The 19,297-nt window shown below is 42.2% G+C and overlaps 2 protein-coding genes across 2 annotated transcripts; both read right to left on the reverse strand.

Annotated features, from left to right (window-relative positions):
* Positions 1-6,845: 6,845 nt before the first annotated feature.
* LOC125305222 (vimentin-like) lies at positions 6,846-10,878 on the reverse strand. Its single transcript, XM_048259891.1, is given in 4 exon segments — positions 6,846-7,098; positions 7,449-7,905; positions 7,907-8,103; positions 10,302-10,878. Coding segments are annotated over 4 exon segments (1,161 nt in total). The 5' UTR covers positions 10,774-10,878; the 3' UTR covers positions 6,846-7,063.
* Positions 10,879-15,273: 4,395 nt separating this feature from the next.
* LOC125304150 (vimentin-like) lies at positions 15,274-17,479 on the reverse strand. The gene is made up of 3 exons (XM_048258210.1): positions 16,911-17,479; positions 15,881-16,534; positions 15,274-15,531 (listed from the first exon to the last, which is right to left on the reverse strand). Exons 1-3 carry the CDS (start codon positions 17,380-17,382, stop codon positions 15,497-15,499), a joined length of 1,161 nt encoding a protein of 386 aa, XP_048114167.1. The 5' UTR covers positions 17,383-17,479; the 3' UTR covers positions 15,274-15,496.
* Positions 17,480-19,297: the final 1,818 nt, after the last annotated feature.

Below are 19,297 nucleotides of genomic sequence, written 5' to 3' on the forward strand. Positions count from 1 at the left end.
TTAAGATTTGTCCGAATCCGAAACTGAATACCGAATCCTACTCCCCGTTCCAGAGAATTATTTTCCTGGCTCCTTCTAGAATTCTTTGCGAACGTTCTATAGTTTCAGTGTTTTTAAAATGGTTTAATGGCTTAAAACAAAAGTCCCTGAGAGTAATTGTTGTGTCAGTACGGAACTTTTTTTCTAAAATGTTCTAATCACATATTTGTGATCGTACTCCCAGGGGCCCAGCTGCATCTGATCACATATTTGTGACCGTACAGGTTAATGAAGTAAACAACGTCCACAGCAGTGTATTTGTCATTTTATTTTATTTTAACTGTAAAAAAAGAACAGGCAACATTATGCCAGGATGACAAGTGGGAAAAACTGTTTACCCTATCCTAAGATCCAATCAATATCCAAAATATTAGCCTTTTAGATTTATAATATGTACAAACTAAAACCTTTCAATAAAAGTGTAACAATGTAAAGAAAAGTTTTTCTTTTTTTAATCAGAAAATGTATATACTTAACTGAAATGAATGTTATTGAACATTTACTCAATAAACATGGATAGTAGGCTGTTGTTTTGTTTAGATAGGCTACGATTAGAACAGTAGCCAAATATTATGAACAATTGTAGGCCTAATCACACACATCTCCTGCATCATAATAGATCTTTCACACAATAACCGGAAGTATGTAATCAAGCATACATCAGTCAATACATCAGAAAAATATACCCGGGCAAGAGAGTCTACACAACTTCGCTAACAGATTTGCCAAATATTAGTCACCAAAAAGAAAAAAATCAATAAAAAGGGTACACATTTTCCACAGGAAATTTGTCCATAAGTATTAAAGTAAGTAGAGAGTGATCAGGCAAACTGTTATTGAACTGAAAAATACAGAAGTTGTGTGAACCTTTCACATGAAATGATAGTTTCCTTTCAGGAAAACAAGACGCTCAGCATTAACAGGTGACAGCCGGTTGCGAGTGTGGGAACAAATGTCCCGAGCAGTACTGAAAAGTCTTTCACTGGTCACAGAGGTTGGTGGCGCACAGAGGTAGATATTTGCCGCTTTCGCCAGCAGTGGAATTTGCTGCTGGTTTGTCTTCCACCACTGAAGAGGATTCTCTCTAAGAGGAATCAGAGGCTGAAAAAAGTGCTTATCTCCACGTCAGCACCTAAGAAGCCACAGCCTAGTGAGCTTAATCGATAGATAGATAGATAGATAGATAGATAGATAGATACTTTATTGATCCCTAGGGGAAATTCAAGGTCACAGTAGCATACAGACAACATACACACACATTCACTAACAGCAGAAAAAGTAATTAAAAGTATATAATATAAAAACACAACTAAGCAATAAGGACTGTAGAAGATAAATAATATACTAAATATACTAAAATACAAATTAGTACTAAATAAAACTTAATCTAAATCAATTCTAAAAAACAGTATCAACATAGTGGGTGATTAATCAATCAGGTGCGCTTGCAATGACTGAAGCAGGGACTGAGCCTGTGGTCCTCTGTGCATAAGGTAAGGTAAGGTGCTCTTTGTGAATGAGTGTCATGGTGATGGTGCAAATGAGTAAGTCAAACAGTGCAACAGTGCAAGAATAAAGTCTATATATCTATATATAAATAACTATATTAAGAAAGGTATAAGTCACAGTTCGGCTGTGGAATGGAGGGAGGGGTTGTGTAATGACTACAGGCCTGTCGCTCTAACGTCACATGTGATGAAGACAATGGAGCGGCTGGTCTTAGGTATGCTCAGACCCCAGGTACGCCATGCACTAGACCCGCTACAGTTTGCATACCAGGAGAAAGTGGGCGTGGACGATGCCATCACTTATCTTTTGCACAGGACACATTCTCACCTAGACAAGGGAAAAGTGCTGTGAGAATCATGTTCTTTGATTTCTCAAGTGCTTTTAACACCATCCAACCCCTCAGACTGGGAGACAAGCTCTTGCAGATGGGTGTGGACGCTCACCTGGTAACCTGGATTACAGACTACATGACCGAGCGACCACAGTTTAGTTCAGTTCACAGTATCAGAGACGAGCAAGAGGAGGAGTACAGGAGCCTGGTGGAGGACTTTGTGCAGTGGTGCAAACTCAATCATCTTCAACTCAACACTTCAAAGACCAAGGAGATGGTGGTGGATTTCCGCCCACTCTGCTACCAGTCTCCATTGATGGGGTCAATGTGGAGGTGGTAAGCACTTACAAGTATCTGGGTCTCCACCTGGACAATAAACTAGACTGGTCAGCCAATACCGATGCACAAGAAAGGGCAGAGCAGGCTGTACTTCCTGAGGAGGCTGCGGTCCTTCAATGTGTGCAGCAAGCTCCTCAAGATGTTCTACCAGTCTGTTGTTGCCAGCGTCCTCTTCTATGCAGTGGTATGCTGGGGAGGAAGCACAAAGAAGAAGGGTGCTGGGCGACTTGACAGGCTGGTAAGGAAAGCTGGCTCTGTAGTGGGAGCTGAAGTGGAGTGCATCACTTCAATATCTGACAAAAGGACCCTGAACAAATTGATCAACATTTTGGACAATGAGTGTCATCCACTCCACAGCACTATTACAAAGCAGAAGAGCCTGATCAGCTGGAGACTTCGCTCACTGTCTTGCACAATAGACATACTGAGGAAGTCATTATTTTTTCCCCAGGGCCATTGAACTGTTCAATGCTTCACTTAAGGGAAGGGTGCTGTGAGAATCATGTTCTTTGATTTCTCAATTTGTATTTTAGTATATTCTTTATCTTCTACTGTCCTTATTGCTTACTTGCTTTTTTTTCTTATATTATACACTTTTATTTACTTTTTCTGATGTTAGTGAATGTTGTGTGTGATGTCTGTATGCTACTGAGACCTTGAATTTCTCCTGGGGAATCAATAAAGTATCTATCTATCTATCTATCTATCTATCTATCTATCTGGTGCAAACTGTCGGGCCTTGTTCCTCCTCAGGCTGTTCAGTTGCTGTAGTAGTAGGTCTAGCAGATGCGTCTTGATCTGATTCAGATAAACGGGATACAGCCTCCTGCACAAGCAACTTTGATCAACACTGTTCTGTGTCACCCAAAATTTCGCCTCCAGACTTGTTGCCACAACTAAGTGGCTATTCTGCTTGCTTCCCTCAAGCCTGTCCTGCAGGGATTTAAGCAAGTGGTTTTCATTTGCTTGATTCCTTGAGCGTCTTTTTCGTTGTGGATATTGCGCATTAACATCATCACAGCTGGCAGGACAGTAGATATACACACATTTTCTACGCTTATTTCTCTAGTCAACTCCTCAAAGGGTCTGAGTACCTTAAGAACATCTTCCATCAGAGTCCACCTCTGTGTATGAATGTTGCCTACCATCTGTCTTGGACACGTACTGTAGATAGTTATGGCACGTTTTTGTTCTGTTAAGCAATCGAACATCAGATATGTCGAATTCCTTCGTGTTGACATGTCCTGGATTAAATGGTGATTTGGCAGCTCTAACTCCAGCTATAGAGCAAAAAGCTTGGATTTAGCACTTGAAGAATGCCTAAAGTGACCAACAGTTTCATGGCCATTGCGATGTCAGAGACAGTTTGTTGTGGTAAAAGACTGTAGTGGATGCACAACTGGAGTGTGTGCGCAAAACAGCCAGCACTTGGAAACGCTGCCTTGGACATGGCTTTCTGCAGGCTTGCAGCATTGTCCCTCAAGACCAGGCGACACTTGTTATCAGGTATGTCCCACCCTCTGATAATTTCTTGCAGTGCATCTGCAGTGTTTAATGCGGTGTGCCTTACATCGAATGCTTCACATCGAAGAATAGCATGTGTGCGCTTAAAATCATCATCAATCCAATGTGAGGTCACACTGATGTAGGACTGTGTAGTGTAGGACTGTGTAGTGTACTCACAAGTCCATATGTCACATGTAAGTGCAAAAGCCTGTGCTTTGGCAACGTATGCTTGTAAGCGGGAAGTGATGGACTCATGCATTTCAGGGATGATTTTGTCAGCAAAAAAGGGCCTGGAGGGTATTTTGCAACATGGCTCAAGCAGATGGAGTAGCTTGTTGAATCCTGTGTCTTCCACTATGCTATGGCTGCAAGTCAATGGCTATCATTTGCTGCATGAATAGCTTTAGCTTGTGGTTCTTTAGCTGTCTTTAGCTGTGACTGTCCTTCCTTTGCTGTACCTGAAGTTGCTGCATTTTGGCTGCTGTCTATGGATTCCTTCATGCACAACTCGTATTCTTTCGGATATTTCATACAGAAATATCCGAAACAGCGGCAATGTTGTGTATTGTTTAAGGTCCTTGCCACCACGAGACAAATCGGCACTGCAAATTGAACATGTCGCCTTCTTTTGACTGAAAGTACTGCATTTTTTCTGCTCACAAGTTCCATTTGCACTTTCTCACAGCCTACTGCATTTAAACAGTCCACCTACATAAACACCTTCCCATAATCAACGGCGTTCGGGGTTAGGTTCGGTGGAAAAAATTCTAAGGTTCGACAGAAACTGAACCCCAGAAGAAGGGGGTCACTTGCGCTTCAGCCTGGTAGGTGCTCAGAGTCCAAAGTCTGAAGAAGACGCATGGGCGTCGAAACGTTAGTCAGTTTGCACGAATAAAAACACTTTAAGCATCCTGGATTCGGTACATCCCTAGTTCTAGGAACTGCAAAAAGTCCCTGCGGTGCAAAAGGGACTCATGACTTGGGGGCATCCAAGGTCTAGCACTTCGGACTTGTGACCGGAGAGTTGCCGGTTCGAACCCCGACCAGTAGGCACGGCTGAAGTGCCCTTGAGCAAGGCACCTAACCCCTCACTGCTCCCCTCTGCCGCTGTTGTTGCAAGCAGCTCACTGCGCCGGGATTAGTGTGTGCTTCACCTCACTGTGTGTTCACTGTGTGCTGAGTGTGTTTCACTAATTTACGGATTGGGATAAATGCAGAGACCAAATTTCTCTCACGGGATCAAAAGAGTATACTTATACTATACATACTATGACTGATGTACATGCCAAATTGGCCAAGACCGTAGAAGAGCAATTTTGAAAAATCTCTGTAAAAATAATTCAGATTCTGTAAAAAAAACTGCACAAAAAGGCTGAAGAGGATAGGCCTAACTATTGTCATGTGACAAATACCTTCTGGACAGATCAGAAGAATAAGGACGAAAGTAATGCTGATTCTTTTTAATGCTTCCTGATACCATGAGCTTCTATTTTTTCAATAAGCTTCAGTAACTAGTAGCTGAGTAATTTGCTCTGATTCGAGCCTCTGCTGAAGGCAGCCTCCAATTTAGGTAGGCAACTTTAAACCGAGTGTTAAGTGGGTTGTACTGGGGTTACAGTGGGTTGTACTGGGCAGTACCATGAAGGGACTGTACGATATTTACCGGGGAGGGCCTTAGCCTTAGGGGAAGGCCCAGGAGAATTTTTTTGGCCTGGGGGGAGGGCCGAGGAAAAAAATATTTTTTCCTGATCCATGATATTTTTTTCCCCTGATCAATGATCCGTTTTCGATATTTTAAAAGGTTTGTAGGCCAAAACATGATTCACGTCTCTTTGACAGAGTGGGCGAGTCCAAAAAGTCGCAACCCTACCTGAATCTCCCACAACTCCCCTCATAAGCTTGCAGGTCACCCGCGGTTATGAGTCATAAACCAAATATTTTAATGATATTCGGGTCATATATATTTTCTACAAATAGGCCTACTTAAAATAGCACGAGAAGGCTAGCATCAATACAGTAAAGCATCAATACAGTAAGTCAACAGTAAAGAAGCTAAAGACGCGAGTTAAAATAATAAAGACACCCCTTCAGGAAAAGCGATATAGGCTATGGGAAATATTGGGAAAAGTTCTTAAAGAAGATGACAGTAGTACAAGTTATGGTCTATGTAGGCCTACTTCTTGCGAAGCCATTTAAAAGTATGACAGCAGAAACTGGCAGCCTGCAGGAATAAATCTTATGGCACAGACTACACAGCCATATCTACCCGGTATGTATATGTTCACATGCATAAAAAGTTACCTTAGTTCGTTGTGTTTGTGACTTTAAACAGTGGATGTGCTTTAGTAAAGCTTTGTGCTTCATTCAGCATTTTAAACCAGTTCTTACGCTAACGTTTTGACCAGCAATGTATCTCTCTTGCCTACCTTGCCTCCCCATTTCTATTTTCGAAAGAAGTATGTCCATGGCCAAATCTTATCCTAGTGTTCTAATCCTTGGTGGTTCCGTGCGTGCTTGCGCTCTTATTCTCATTCTCTCTCCTGCGCAAACATTATGTCCTGCATGCCTGCGTGTAGTTCTACTGCATAAAGTTTCGCAAATAAATTAGTTTGTTTTACAGAAATGGACTACTGCATGCAGGCTATAACCAAAAGCATTAACATTTTGTAAATAAGCGGGTCGGATCGCGGGTCGGGTATAATTTTGTCCTAATTAATATTCGCGGTCCGAGTTGCGGTCGGGTTGATTAAAATATCGGGCGACCACGGGCCGCTTGTGACCAAACCCGCGCAACACTGGTTTGTAGCCCCGTGTGTGTGTATGTGTGCTTATGACATTTGCTGGCCGTTTTAACCTTGTAAACGTAATTTTTCGACCAGTTTTATTTGATTCACGTAGGGGGGAGGGCCTAGGAGAATTTTTTTGAGCCGGGGGGAGGCCCCTGGAAAAAAAAATTGACCAGGGGGGAGGGCCAGGCAGAACATTTTTAACCCGATCGTCTGGCGACCGGCCCTCCCCCCTGTTTAGGAGTGACTGCAGATTCAGTAAATCCTTTTTATAATGTCCTATATGTCTGGCAACACCCAAAACGCAAACACAGAAACATGGTAGAAACTGAGAGTGAATTGAAGTCAAGTTTTATTTTAAGTAGTACATAGGAACTCCTTTAGTTCAAATTCATCTTAACTGTTAACTGAAAATGGCTTAAGGAATGTGGGCTTCCAAGACGGCTGAGTTAGCCAGAGCATAGCAGCACATGGGTGCTCTGCGGTGTTGGGTCTCTGGGTGACAGACAGACAGACAGACAGGCGTGGTGTGTCCTGGGAGGGGTGGAGGTCCTTAGGCAGAGTCCTGGATGGCTGTGTGGCTTTCACCTGTGGAGGCATTAAGCACAGAGAGGCATTAATATTTCAAGCCATACTGATTCTAATCGTTTCTGGTTACTCCCAGAGCACAACAGAAGTGGTAATGGGTAAGGCTGTCCTCTGCACATCTCAATTAAATATAAACATAAGTGATTAGTTGTATAAATTGGTTTTGTGGTCATTTGAAAATGTCTTTTCTGAGGAGTTTTGGTGTGACGCTCTAATGCAAATCAGGTCATCAAAATATTTGTCCATTATATTTTTGAAAAGGGAAATGTCAAGATCTTAAGATTCAGAAGTTAAACATGGGACTCAAAAGTGCTGTTATGCCTTGAGTGTAGTTATTCGGTGTGCCTTACCTGAGATTCCCAGTCTCTTCTCCTCGCCTTCCAGCAGTTTCCTGTAGGTGGCGATCTCGGCGTCGAGCTTCAGCTTGATGTGCAGCAGCTCCTGATAGTCCTGCATGTATTTGCTCATCTCCATCTTGGTCTCGCAGAGCTGGTTCTCCAGTTGAGCAATGATTCCCTCCAGCCCTGCCATTTTGTCCAGGTGAGCTGCCTCCATGTCTTCCAGCTGCTGTTCCAGAGCAGCATTGCGGGCTCTCAGGCCATCAATCTGGTTCTGCAGGTCGGTCACCTGGTTGTGGTAGGTGGTGATTTCCTCCTTCATGGTCTTCATCTGGTCCTCAGCTTTGCCAGCTTGTTGTTTCAGTGTGTCGAATTTGCCCTTGTACCACTTCTCTGCCTCCTGGACGTTGCGAGCGGCCACGGCCTCGATCTCGGCACGCATGTTGCGCAGGTAGGCAGCCAGGTCAGGGGCGGTCTGAGTCCAGCTCCACAGTGACCTTGGACTCCTCAATCTGCTTCAGAAGGTCAGCCACCTCTTCATCATGCAGCTTCTTCAGGAACTCAATCTCAGCCACCAGCTGCTCCACGCGCTTCTCCAGCTCTGCTTTCTGCAGTGTGGCATTATCCACGTCCTGACGGAACTCTCGCAGGATCATCTCCGCCTCCTCTGCAATGCCAGATTGGGTGAGAGATGGTCAGCATGGCACTACATTGGCATAGAGCTGGTAACTCAGACCTTTAGACACCTCACATCTGAATTGCTCTCAGCTCACCTTGTCATATCACTCTAACTATTACTATAACAGTATTTCTAGTAGTAGCAAATGTGGTTGCATATGGTTAGCATCACTGTAACATTATATGCTCAATGCTTAAAAAGTGCTATATAAATAGATTTTATATTATTATTATTATTATTATTATTATTATTATTATTATTATTATTATTAGGGTCCGAGCAGCATAGCTGCAGGACGCCTATTGTTTCTGTACCGTTCATTTTTCGCCAAAATTCTGTAAAAGTCATACTGCAGCCTAAACTGTAACTCCAAAACTTGAAATTTTCAGGTATGGTTAACAGTACCCCCTCTACCCATAACCCAAAATTTGGGGTACTGCACCCAAAGGTGGCGCTATTGGGAAAAAAGTTAATTATGCTTATTTCTCCTTACCAGATTGACCTAGACTCAAAATCCTTTCATAATATTAATCTCTAAACTCAGATGCATCTTTTTGGCCCTGGTCTTATGGTCTAAAAATGTTTACTTTTGCCACAATTTCATGGAAAAGCCAAACATCATAAAAAGTTTCACACTCTTCAAAAATAATCAAATCTTCACCAAAATTCTCACAGACAATGTTTAGACCAAGCGTCACAAAAGTTATCAAAATAATTTGGATATGTTGTTCCATTTCAGAGATATAGGCCAATAAAGTTCGACCACTCAGCCCATTTCTCATTGTACTGGTGTTTCTTGGGTTGAGAGTTTGAATCCCCGCTAGACCTTTAGGCTCGAGCTGCACATGCTATAGGGAATTGAAGATTCACACCATTGAACAGCACCTGAATGACATCAGGCAATCAACATTCACACTCATTAGTTGCCAAGAATCAGAATGCTGAGACACTCTATGGCATTTAGGGGAACTTCTTTGTTTACTATTTTTCATTCATCATTAAGTCTATCATATTTATTTCATCCATTACTGTTCTTCTCTACAAATGTATAATTGCCCCAGAATTTCAAAAAGTTTTCAGGTGTACTCTTTTGGGAAAGCCCTTCATTTTATTTTCAAATGTACGCTTGGAGTTTTTCTTTTTGTGTGTTTACCAATACACATTTTCACCATGTGAATGTGACTAGCCAACATGTAGGATTGACAGTGGCTCAGTGGGATAATGCCTTGTACTGGTGATCCTTAGGTTGAGAGATCAAATCCCACTTGAAGCATTATTGTTAGAATACTGTTGGGTTGTGGAGGTTAGCATACTAGAATAGAATGCTGTTGGATTGTGGAGGTTAGCACACTATAACATTACAGCTACTTGTCAATATGGATTTGTAGTGCAAGTATAACTGTGTAATTATAGGCTGTTCATCTTATTGACTCCGACACAGAACCCCCCCCCCCCTTCACCTACCACCACAAAAACAATTAAATTCTGTGGGAAACACTGCCTTCCATTATCAGACCCTTCATCTTATCCACGACAAATAAATAGTCCTGTAGAATAGAGTATTGTTAGAATAATATTAGGTTGTGGAGATTAGCAAAATAGAATATAGCACTGTTAGAATACTGTTGGGTAGAATACTGTTGGGTACTGTTGGGTGGAGGTTAGCACACTATAACGTTACAGCACAGGGTAATCCTAATTTTATGGATCAAATTTATTCCAATCCAACTCAAAAGTTTTGAACAACACAAAGTGAAGGTTTTGTCCAGATTAAAACCAAGAATTGATTGTGATCTAATCCAATTTCAGGATCCTTTTTTCCCTTTGAACAACCCATTTTCAAGATTTGATCCAATCCGATAACCGAAATCCGATCACGTTTCTTTTGAACAACTGGGCTCAAACAATCAAAGCATATGTAAACTAAAAAGCTATGCTACCTCATGTTCATTTTGCTTGGACCCCGTTAATCACCGCTTGCGGTTATATATATTTATTACAACTGTTACAGTTTTGTATTGTATCACTAAACTACATTACCTCTCTTTCATCACCTCATTGTATCTGAAGACACAAGTATATCCCAAGTGATGCCAGGAAACGGTATTTATGGGCATAAGCTATTTGTTGTTTGTTATAATGCAGGTGTATGAATAAACCAACCGGTTGTATCCCTGTTAGCGTACCTTTGAGGGCCAGCTCTTCCTCCAGTTTGAGCCTCCACACTTCCACCTCCTCCTCGATGTAACCCCTCTCAATGTCGGCCGCACCATATTCAGCAGTCAAAGCCTCAATCAGGTCCCTCATCTCCTTGAATTTGATGTCGTACTCTTCGGCGAGCCCACCGGGGCCTCCCTTGAAGCGGCCCTGCAGCGCGGCCAGCTCTGCCTGCAGCTGGGCGTTCCTTTGTTCCAGGGCCTGCACCTTGTCAATGTAACCGGCAAAGCGCACGTTCAGCTCCTGCATCTCCTCCTTCTCGTTGGCATGCTGCTGGTGGATCTCGGTGCCCACCTCAACAGCAGACACACCACCCTGGTACCCAGCACGGCCGCGGCTGTAGGAGGAGCCCCTGCAGCGGGAAGGAGATGAACTTTGCACCCGGACTCGACTGGAGCCGCTGACCGACAGGGACTTCTGGGAATATGAGGAGCCTCTCATGGTTCTGCCTTTTGTGTTGTTAGCTGGGTAATAGTTCCACCACAGGAGCTCTGCTTTGCTTGTTCCCCAGGAGCTGGCTGAGCTTGCTACTGACTGTCCAAGTGCTGGACCCTTGGCTTATAAAGGGCCACTAGGAATCTCACATCCCTCTTTGAAACTCTCACAGGGTTTTGACACGTTTTAAATGTGGATTGTGACAAGACAGACAGAAGTTACTGTTATTAATAGATAGATATTTGCTTGAAAGAAAATGCATATGCCTTCTCTTCTCAACTTCTATAAATCACAACACATCTTATTGACAATACACAGTACACTGGCGCGTTGGGGTCATGTTTGCCCTGTTTGGATTTATCTTCCAGTCGAAATCCAGCAATCTAATCGGCTGATGGAAACCTGCATTCTGATCGGCTATCGAAATCCAGCAATTTAATCCCTGCACACATGCCAACCAAATTTTGTGTGTGTAGCTGACTCTATAGGCCAAGACTCAGTTCTCAGTCACACCTGGGGCCAAGCCTTTTGTCCCTGAGCATTAACTGTGACAACTGATATGTGTGCAATTTCATGAATTTTCAGCCATGGGAACCACCTGAAAAAAAACTTAATCCAACATCATTCCTTACCATTTCGACACTTTTCTACATATCAACAATTCATTCACAATTTAACATCAGCAACATTTTGAGGTACATCATCACCAGTCATCAGCCATCCATGTGTTTGGCCCTCATCTCACCTGAATTCCCATCCCTACAACTGCCCTATCATCGCGTATTATCATCGCGTACAGCCTAGCGACCCACCTCTTGCCCTATGACAACTCCTAATCCCCCTGGACAATTCCATTTCCTACACTGGACTATTTGAACTTTCTGACACTAAATAGGATTCATGCATTATCATACCGAATATGTAACCATCCCACCTCTTGTAACATACACCTCAGGTGGTTTTAAACACCATGTTCTATTCTCTACATCTGACTAACTTATGCATTTATCATGTATACAGCAGACCTTACTGTTCTGTAACTGACCCTAGGCAGATAGGTCAGGCCCTTGCTTGAGGTTTCTTCCTATATGTATCTCCAATTGTAGGGAGTTTTTACTCTCCCCTGTTACCCATGGGCCTTCTTTTCTTTTCTTTGATTGTCTAACATTCTGTAAAGCGCCATGAGACATGTGTAATGTTTTGGCGCTCTATAAGTTAAATTAAATTGAAATTGAACATTTTGACATGATGTATGCCAAATTTGACATGAATTGGCCAGGAGCCAGACTTTGTTTTTCGTCTGAGTTGTTGCCTATGGGAACCACCTCAAAAAAGACAAAGGCCGGCAGGATAACGCCATAATAATAATCATCACAGAAACAATAGGACTTTTGGTGCAGGCTACGAATCTACTGGAAATTGCCCTGCAATTTAGAAAAAAGAATGGGTACTCAGTTCCTCAAAAATTACAAACTTTAAAAATGACACAAAATCTGTACCTTCATCAGCACATTCAAAATTGGCACCAAGGGTAAATGCCAATTCATGCATTGTGTTACTTTAACATGTTTCCCTGTGTGAATAGCCAATTAGTTTCCAAACTCCTTGAAGTTCTGCTTTTTAGAAGATTTTTTGTTGGTTAATGAATTTCAATTGTGTTAATTCTGTAATTGCTCCCAGACACATTTAATTCATGTTATCACCGAGATATTTAGTAAACATGCATTGTAGACACACATCCATAAGACCAGTGATGCTTGAGCTGGGATCATTAGGTACACTAGCAGCTGCACAAAAACCTGTTCAAATATTGGATATGGATCAGTAGATCAAATATTGGACAGGGATCAGTAGATAGCAACTGCTCAGAAACCTGTTAAAATATGTTAGCAGTTAGGCTATAGTCATGGTCTAATGATCTTTGCCTCTAGTTCCTGTAACTTAATCTAGTTCCTACATTGCAATTCCTTAATCAGTTCCAGTTGAAACATTGCTGTAGGATAGGTTGATTGTATATACAGTATAGAGGTTTTTGAATATGAAAGTGAAATATTTAGGAGTTTGCTGATAGACGGTGCATGGTCTGTAGTCTGTGGTCTAACCTGAATGTTGATGACTCATTTCCATCATTCCCACAGCTGGCTGAGAAATATCAATCGACTAGAAAAGCGTTTTCATATGCGTAGCTTTGTCTGTACTTCATTCCCTCAATTTCCGAATACTTCTCCTACCTGCCTCATTGACTCCCTTTTTTATGCCTCTTCCAAATGTTAGAGGCATAATCTCCTACAATTTACAGTCAGATTCACAATTAAAACTGAAAGGGAGGAGGACCTAGGTGAGAAGATTCCAGAGGAGCTATGAGATTCTGTTCTGCGTCGTGTGCATACCTCCTCAATATGAGCAAAGCATGGCCTGACTCAGTGCAAGAGAGGTCACCACACCCACTGGACCAAGTTAGATGACCCTGGCATCCCTTGCACATTTTGGTTTTGTCCAAGTCCGTATGAGTACTGAACCTTAAAATCTTGTGAGTCTTGGAAGTAGTGATTTACCCCTCTGGCTGGCATTCTCCCTCTTCAGTTGTATTCCCCCTTAATGGTATGTCTTATTTTTTTCTAACTTCATAAAAGAAAGAATACCTTATCAGGGAGGGAACCAAGTTAGGGGGTGTCTGTGGACTCCCATCTCAGTAAGATTAGAGGCCATGCTACAGATGTCATAAATACAACAAATTCAGCCTTATATAAAAGGTTCTACTTGCAGCTTTTATAAAACATGGGGATCTCTCTCTGACGGCATAGATAATTTAAGCCACCTATCAATACCAGGTCGAGGATGGGGCTCATAGGCCGACACCCAATACTGACATAAAAAAGGCAATCACTATGTCATTTCTTTTTGTTTTAATGGTGCCTGTATGTGTTTGTGTCTGTGTATGTACACTGAAATAAATAACCCATTGGATATACTTAATTTTAATATGTACATTGGTTGCACATACATGAAATGTCTAAAATGAATGCAGCATATTTCTTTATAACATTGATTCATGCAAAACTTGATCAAAGTCCTGACAGTTTACTCAGAAGCAGTCTTTATGATGAAAAACACATGATGTGAAACCACTGATATCTTCTGCATGCTCAACACCGTCATGGTGGGGACAATTCATGGTTTATTTCAAAGCATACCATACCATACAACCCAGCACCACATTTCTCCTAGTCTCTACAGTAAGCATAACTCTCAATAAAAAAAACGGGGGGAAACTTTTAGCAACACTGACAGCTGTGTGATTATCTCAGTGTTCTTGCAAAGGCTCATGCATTTGGGAGCACAATAAAATGGTGACACCAAGGCATCCCATGTGTACATTTGCCTTCCTGGTTCAGCACTTAGAGGCTTCACATTGATCTTACATGATTCTGTTGGATAAATCCATTCCTGTGGCAAAATATGCCAGTTATAAGAATGACAACTTAAATGTAATAACATTATGTTTGAAAGAAGAGTTTAAAACATCTGTTTAATTTCATGTTTGTGGTTTAGTAACTGTGACACATCATCTTTTTTCCCACAGTATATACTCTTACCATATGTGATTCAATTAGATACATGGGGATTGCTCAATTGGAATGACTAATTGAACACAATAAGGTTGTGGTAATTCAAAACTAGACAGTTTTATGTAATTGTAATGTAATATGGTTTGATAAATTGGACAGCCCTGACTTTTTCTTTTTTTTTACAGTGTTTATGTTTGTGTAATTGTAGTATGTTTGCTCTTTGATGTAACATAATATGTCTGGTATCATCACCATGTATATATACAGTGCTGTGCATAAGTTAAGACACCCATGCTAAAGTTGACTAAAAAGAAGAATGAAAAATCCAGTTAAAAAAGGCCAGTTGTTTCATGGATCCAGGATACTATGCATCCTGATGAAGTTGCTTTGGAATTAAAATACACCCACCCTTCACCATACCTAGAGATTGGTATGGTTTTATTTCAGTTAGCCTAATAGCTGGTTTGAAGTACCCCATGCCAATCTGAAGGGTATGTGATGATGTGGGCGTAATTTAATTATTTTAATTCCAAATGCCAGGGGAACTTAATCAGGACACATAGTATCCTGGATCCATGAAATACTGTAAGTGGCCTTCAAAAATAAAAAATCTGTCTGCCTCTATGGGAAATTAACATGGGGGTTCCTTTTTTATGCCCCCTGTATTTTAAGGAATAACATTTATTTATTTACGATACATGATTCATTCAAGAAAATCAGTATCTTTTTTTTTAATTAAGATCAATTTCTAAAATATTTTGTATTGCTCTTTTTAGTCAATGGGTGTCATAACTTATGCACAGCACTGTGTAGATTTAGAAAAAAAAATTGTACTTTTCTTTGTAATTTACTGCAGATTCAGTAACCCTCCTAAATGTCTTATTTCTCTGGCAACACCCAAAACACACACAAACACCCAAGCACAGAAAACAGGGAGTGCGTTGAAGTCAAGCTTTATTTGAAGTAGCAGCTGGGAACACCTTCACTTGCAACTCATCTTAACTGTTACTCAAAATGGCTTAAGGAATGTGGGCTTCCCAGACGGATGAGTTAGCCAGAGCATAGCAGCACATGGGTGCTCTGCGGTGTTGGGTCTCTGGAAGTGACAGACAGACAGACAGACAGACAGGCGTGGTGTGTCCTGGGAGGGGTGGAGGTCCTTAGGCAGAGTCCTGGATGGCTGTGTGGCTTTCACCTGTGGAGGCAGTAAGCACAGAGATCATTAATATTTCAAGCCATGCTGATTCTAATCTTTTCTGGTTACTCCCAGAGCACAACAGAAGTGGTAATGGGTAAGGCTGTCCTCTGCACATCTCAATTAAATGTTAACATTAGTGATTAGTTGTGAAAATTTGTTTTGTAGACACTTGAAAATGTCTTTTCTGAGGAGTTTTGGTGTGACGCTCTAATGCAAATCAGGTCATCAAAATATTTGTCCATTATATGTTTGAAAAGGGAAATTTCAAGATCTTAAGATTCAGAAGTTAAACATGGGACTCAAAAGTGCTGTTATGCCTTGAGTGTAGTTATTCGGTGTGCCTTACCTGAGATTCCCAGTCTCTTCTCCTCGCCTTCCAGCAGTTTTCTGTAGGTGGCGATCTCGGCGTCGAGCTTCAGCTTGATGTGCAGCAGCTCCTGATAGTCCTGCATGTATTTGCTCATCTCCATCTTGGTCTCGCAGAGCTGGTTCTCCAGTTGAGCAATGATGCCCTCCAGCCCTGCCATTTTGTCCAGGTGAGCTGCCTCCATGTCTTCCAGCTGCTGTTCCAGAGCAGCATTGCGGGCTCTCAGGCCATCAATCTGGTTCTGCAGGTCGGTCACCTGGTTGTGGTAGGTGGTGATTTCCTCCTTCATGGTCTTCATCTGGTCCTCAGCTTTGCCAGCTTGTTGTTTCAGTGTGTCGAATTTGCCCTTGTACCACTTCTCTGCCTCCTGGACGTTGCGAGCGGCCACGGCCTCGATCTCGGCACGCATGTTGCGCAGGTAGGCAGCCAGGTCAGGGCGGTCTGAGTCCAGCTCCACAGTGACCTTGGACTCCTCAATCTGCTTCAGAAGGTCAGCCACCTCTTCATCATGCAGCTTCTTCAGGAACTCAATCTCAGCCACCAGCTGTTCCACGCGCTTCTCCAGCTCTGCTTTCTGCAGTGTGGCATTATCCACGTCCTGACGGAACTCTCGCAGGATCATCTCCGCCTCCTCTGCAATGCCAGATTGGGTGAGAGATGGTCAGCATGGCACTACATTGGCATAGAGCTGGTAACTCAGACCTTTAGACACCTCACATCTGAATTGCTCTCAGCTCACCTTGTCATATCACTCTAACTATTACTATAACAGTATTTCTAGTAGTAGCAAATGTGGTTGCATATGGTTAGCATTACAACAGTATGACGGTTACATTTTGTATTGTTTCACTAAACTACATCACCTCTTATTTGTTTACCTCTGTTATCTGAAGACACAAGTACAGTATACTGAATGATGACAGTTTAGCAGATTAGCCATTTGTTATTATGTACAGTAGGTATTAAAAAACCAGCAAGATTTTAATTTTCCTCATCCCTGTTAGCGTACCTTTGAGGGCCAGCTCTTCCTCCAGTTTGAGCCTCCACACTTCCACCTCCTCCTCGATGTAACCCCTCTCAATGTCGGCCGCACCCTTTTCAGCAGTCAAAGCCTCAATCAGGTCCCTCATCTCCTTGAATTTGATGTCGTACTCTTCGGCGAGCCCACCGGGGCCTCCCTTGAAGCGGCCCTGCAGCGCGGCCAGCTCTGCCTGCAGCTGGGCGTTCCTTTGTTCCAGGGCCTGCACCTTGTCAATGTAACCGGCAAAGCGCACGTTCAGCTCCTGCATCTCCTCCTTCTCGTTGGCATGCTGCTGGTGGATCTCGGTGCCCACCTCAACAGCAGACACACCACCCTGGTACCCAGCACGGCCGCGGCTGTAGGAGGAGCCCCTGCAGCGGGAAGGAGATGGACTTTGCACCCGGACTCGACTGGAGCCGCTGACCGACAGGGACTTCTGGGAATATGAGGAGCCTCTCATGGTTCTGCCTTTTGTGTTGTTAGCTGGGTAATAGTTCCACCACAGGAGCTCTGCTTTGCTTGTTCCCCAGGAGCTGGCTGAGCTTGCTACTGACTGTCCAAGTGCTGGACCCTTGGCTTATAAAGGGCCACTAGGAATCTCACATCCCTCTTTGAAACTCTCACAGGGTTTTGACACGTTTTAAAAGTGGATCCTGACACCCCACTGGAGGGCCTGGGCCGCACACCTCATTAGCTTGCACTGCATTGTTAGTGGCGCAGCACACGAAGCCTGAGCAGCCCTCACGACCTGCTGTCACATAGCAAAGTCTGCGCGTGTGCTCACCATTTTACACTGTCCTCTCACTCAGAGTAGCCACTGGGATGCCAGGGCATCTTTCTGCAGCACTGGGAAACACTGACGTCGTGCTTCTACAACTAACCCTGCCCTCAATATACATGCTAACATCTGCATCTTTAGAACATGACAGGAGCATTCCATCTTCCATCTAATGATTCAAGATGTCAGACAGTAATCTTAAATATTATATATGTATTTTAATGTGAAAACACAGATGAATTCATTCTTGTTTTCTTGTGATACTTCTGGTTCTTTTACAATACCACCAATACAAGACCACCAATTGAATCTGATGTTCCTTGAAGTATCTTGGAAAGACAAAAAAATACAGGGTGCTCAGGCAGTTCAGTCAGATGTTTGAAGGTGCTCTTTGGGGTGGGGAATTTAAATAAGTGTAGAAAAAAGGGAAATCCAAGGCACTCTTCTTCAAAAATAGTTAAAAAACTATATCATAATAGAAAATGTAAAAGGCTATATCATAATAGAAAATGTAAAAGGCTATATCATAATAGAAAATGTAAAAGGGAGAAGCAAGTAGAGTTTAGAGTTTTTATTGTGTTAGGTGTAGGTATTCTTGATGATGTCTTTTCTGAGGGGAAATATGTGATATGAAATATGTTCATTCGTTCACTGTTCTTTCTGTTTACATTTGTCTGTGGTGTAATTATGATCTTAATTATCAAGGGGGGAAAAGTTCAGCAGTAAACTGTATTTTGTGTATATTCATCTTTTAAACATCATATGTGTTTTAATCTTAAACAAAAACAAAAATTTTTATATTTTAATATCCACTACTTTAGCAGTCATATTACAGAAATAAAATGTTACATTTCATCACGTAATCATTAGTCATTCTTTTCATTTTTTGTGTGTATTGCCACTAATGACATTATTGTAGTTTTAAAATCCTTAAGCTATGTCTCTACTTTGGAGCAAGATGTTTGTTAGTCTCATTTATATCATCCTATCCTTATCCTATGTCCTAAAGCAATCAATCCATAGTTTTATAAATGTATATTATAATTTATTATTGAATTCATTTTTTGAGAGTCCAACACACCATTGTTTTTGCAGAATAGCAGTTTCTACTGTATATAAAAAATGAAACACCTTCTATCTTCTTAGGCCTGTACAGTGTTAGCCGCAGTCCTCTGGGGGATTCTTGAGGCAGAGCTGATACAATCTCTAGGCCGTATGTTAATTGCCATGGGGCCTATGCAGTCACATTGTCATGGCGACCATTCACAATGCAAGCCCACCACTCCTCCTGTTATCGTGCACAGTGGGAATCCCAGGCTCTGCCTATCAGCCATTTCAAAAACTTTGCTAGCCAGAATAAAGAACATTTTAGCCAGAATATAGAACCTTTTGGCCAGAATATAGAACCTTTTGGCTTTACCTTCTTTTTTCAAATACACACACAAGAGGTGTTAAATTCCCTGTCCTTAGGGCATTTCCCACAATTGGCAATCAACAACCAATCCCAACATTGCACAATATGACTCAGGATGCAACAACAGTCACAAACATGCCGCATGTTGTACCCAGTTGCTGCCAGTTGCCTGAATGCCCAACC

This window comes from Alosa alosa, chromosome 12, assembly GCF_017589495.1.
Source record: "Alosa alosa isolate M-15738 ecotype Scorff River chromosome 12, AALO_Geno_1.1, whole genome shotgun sequence".
Taxonomy (NCBI): domain Eukaryota; kingdom Metazoa; phylum Chordata; class Actinopteri; order Clupeiformes; family Clupeidae; genus Alosa; species Alosa alosa.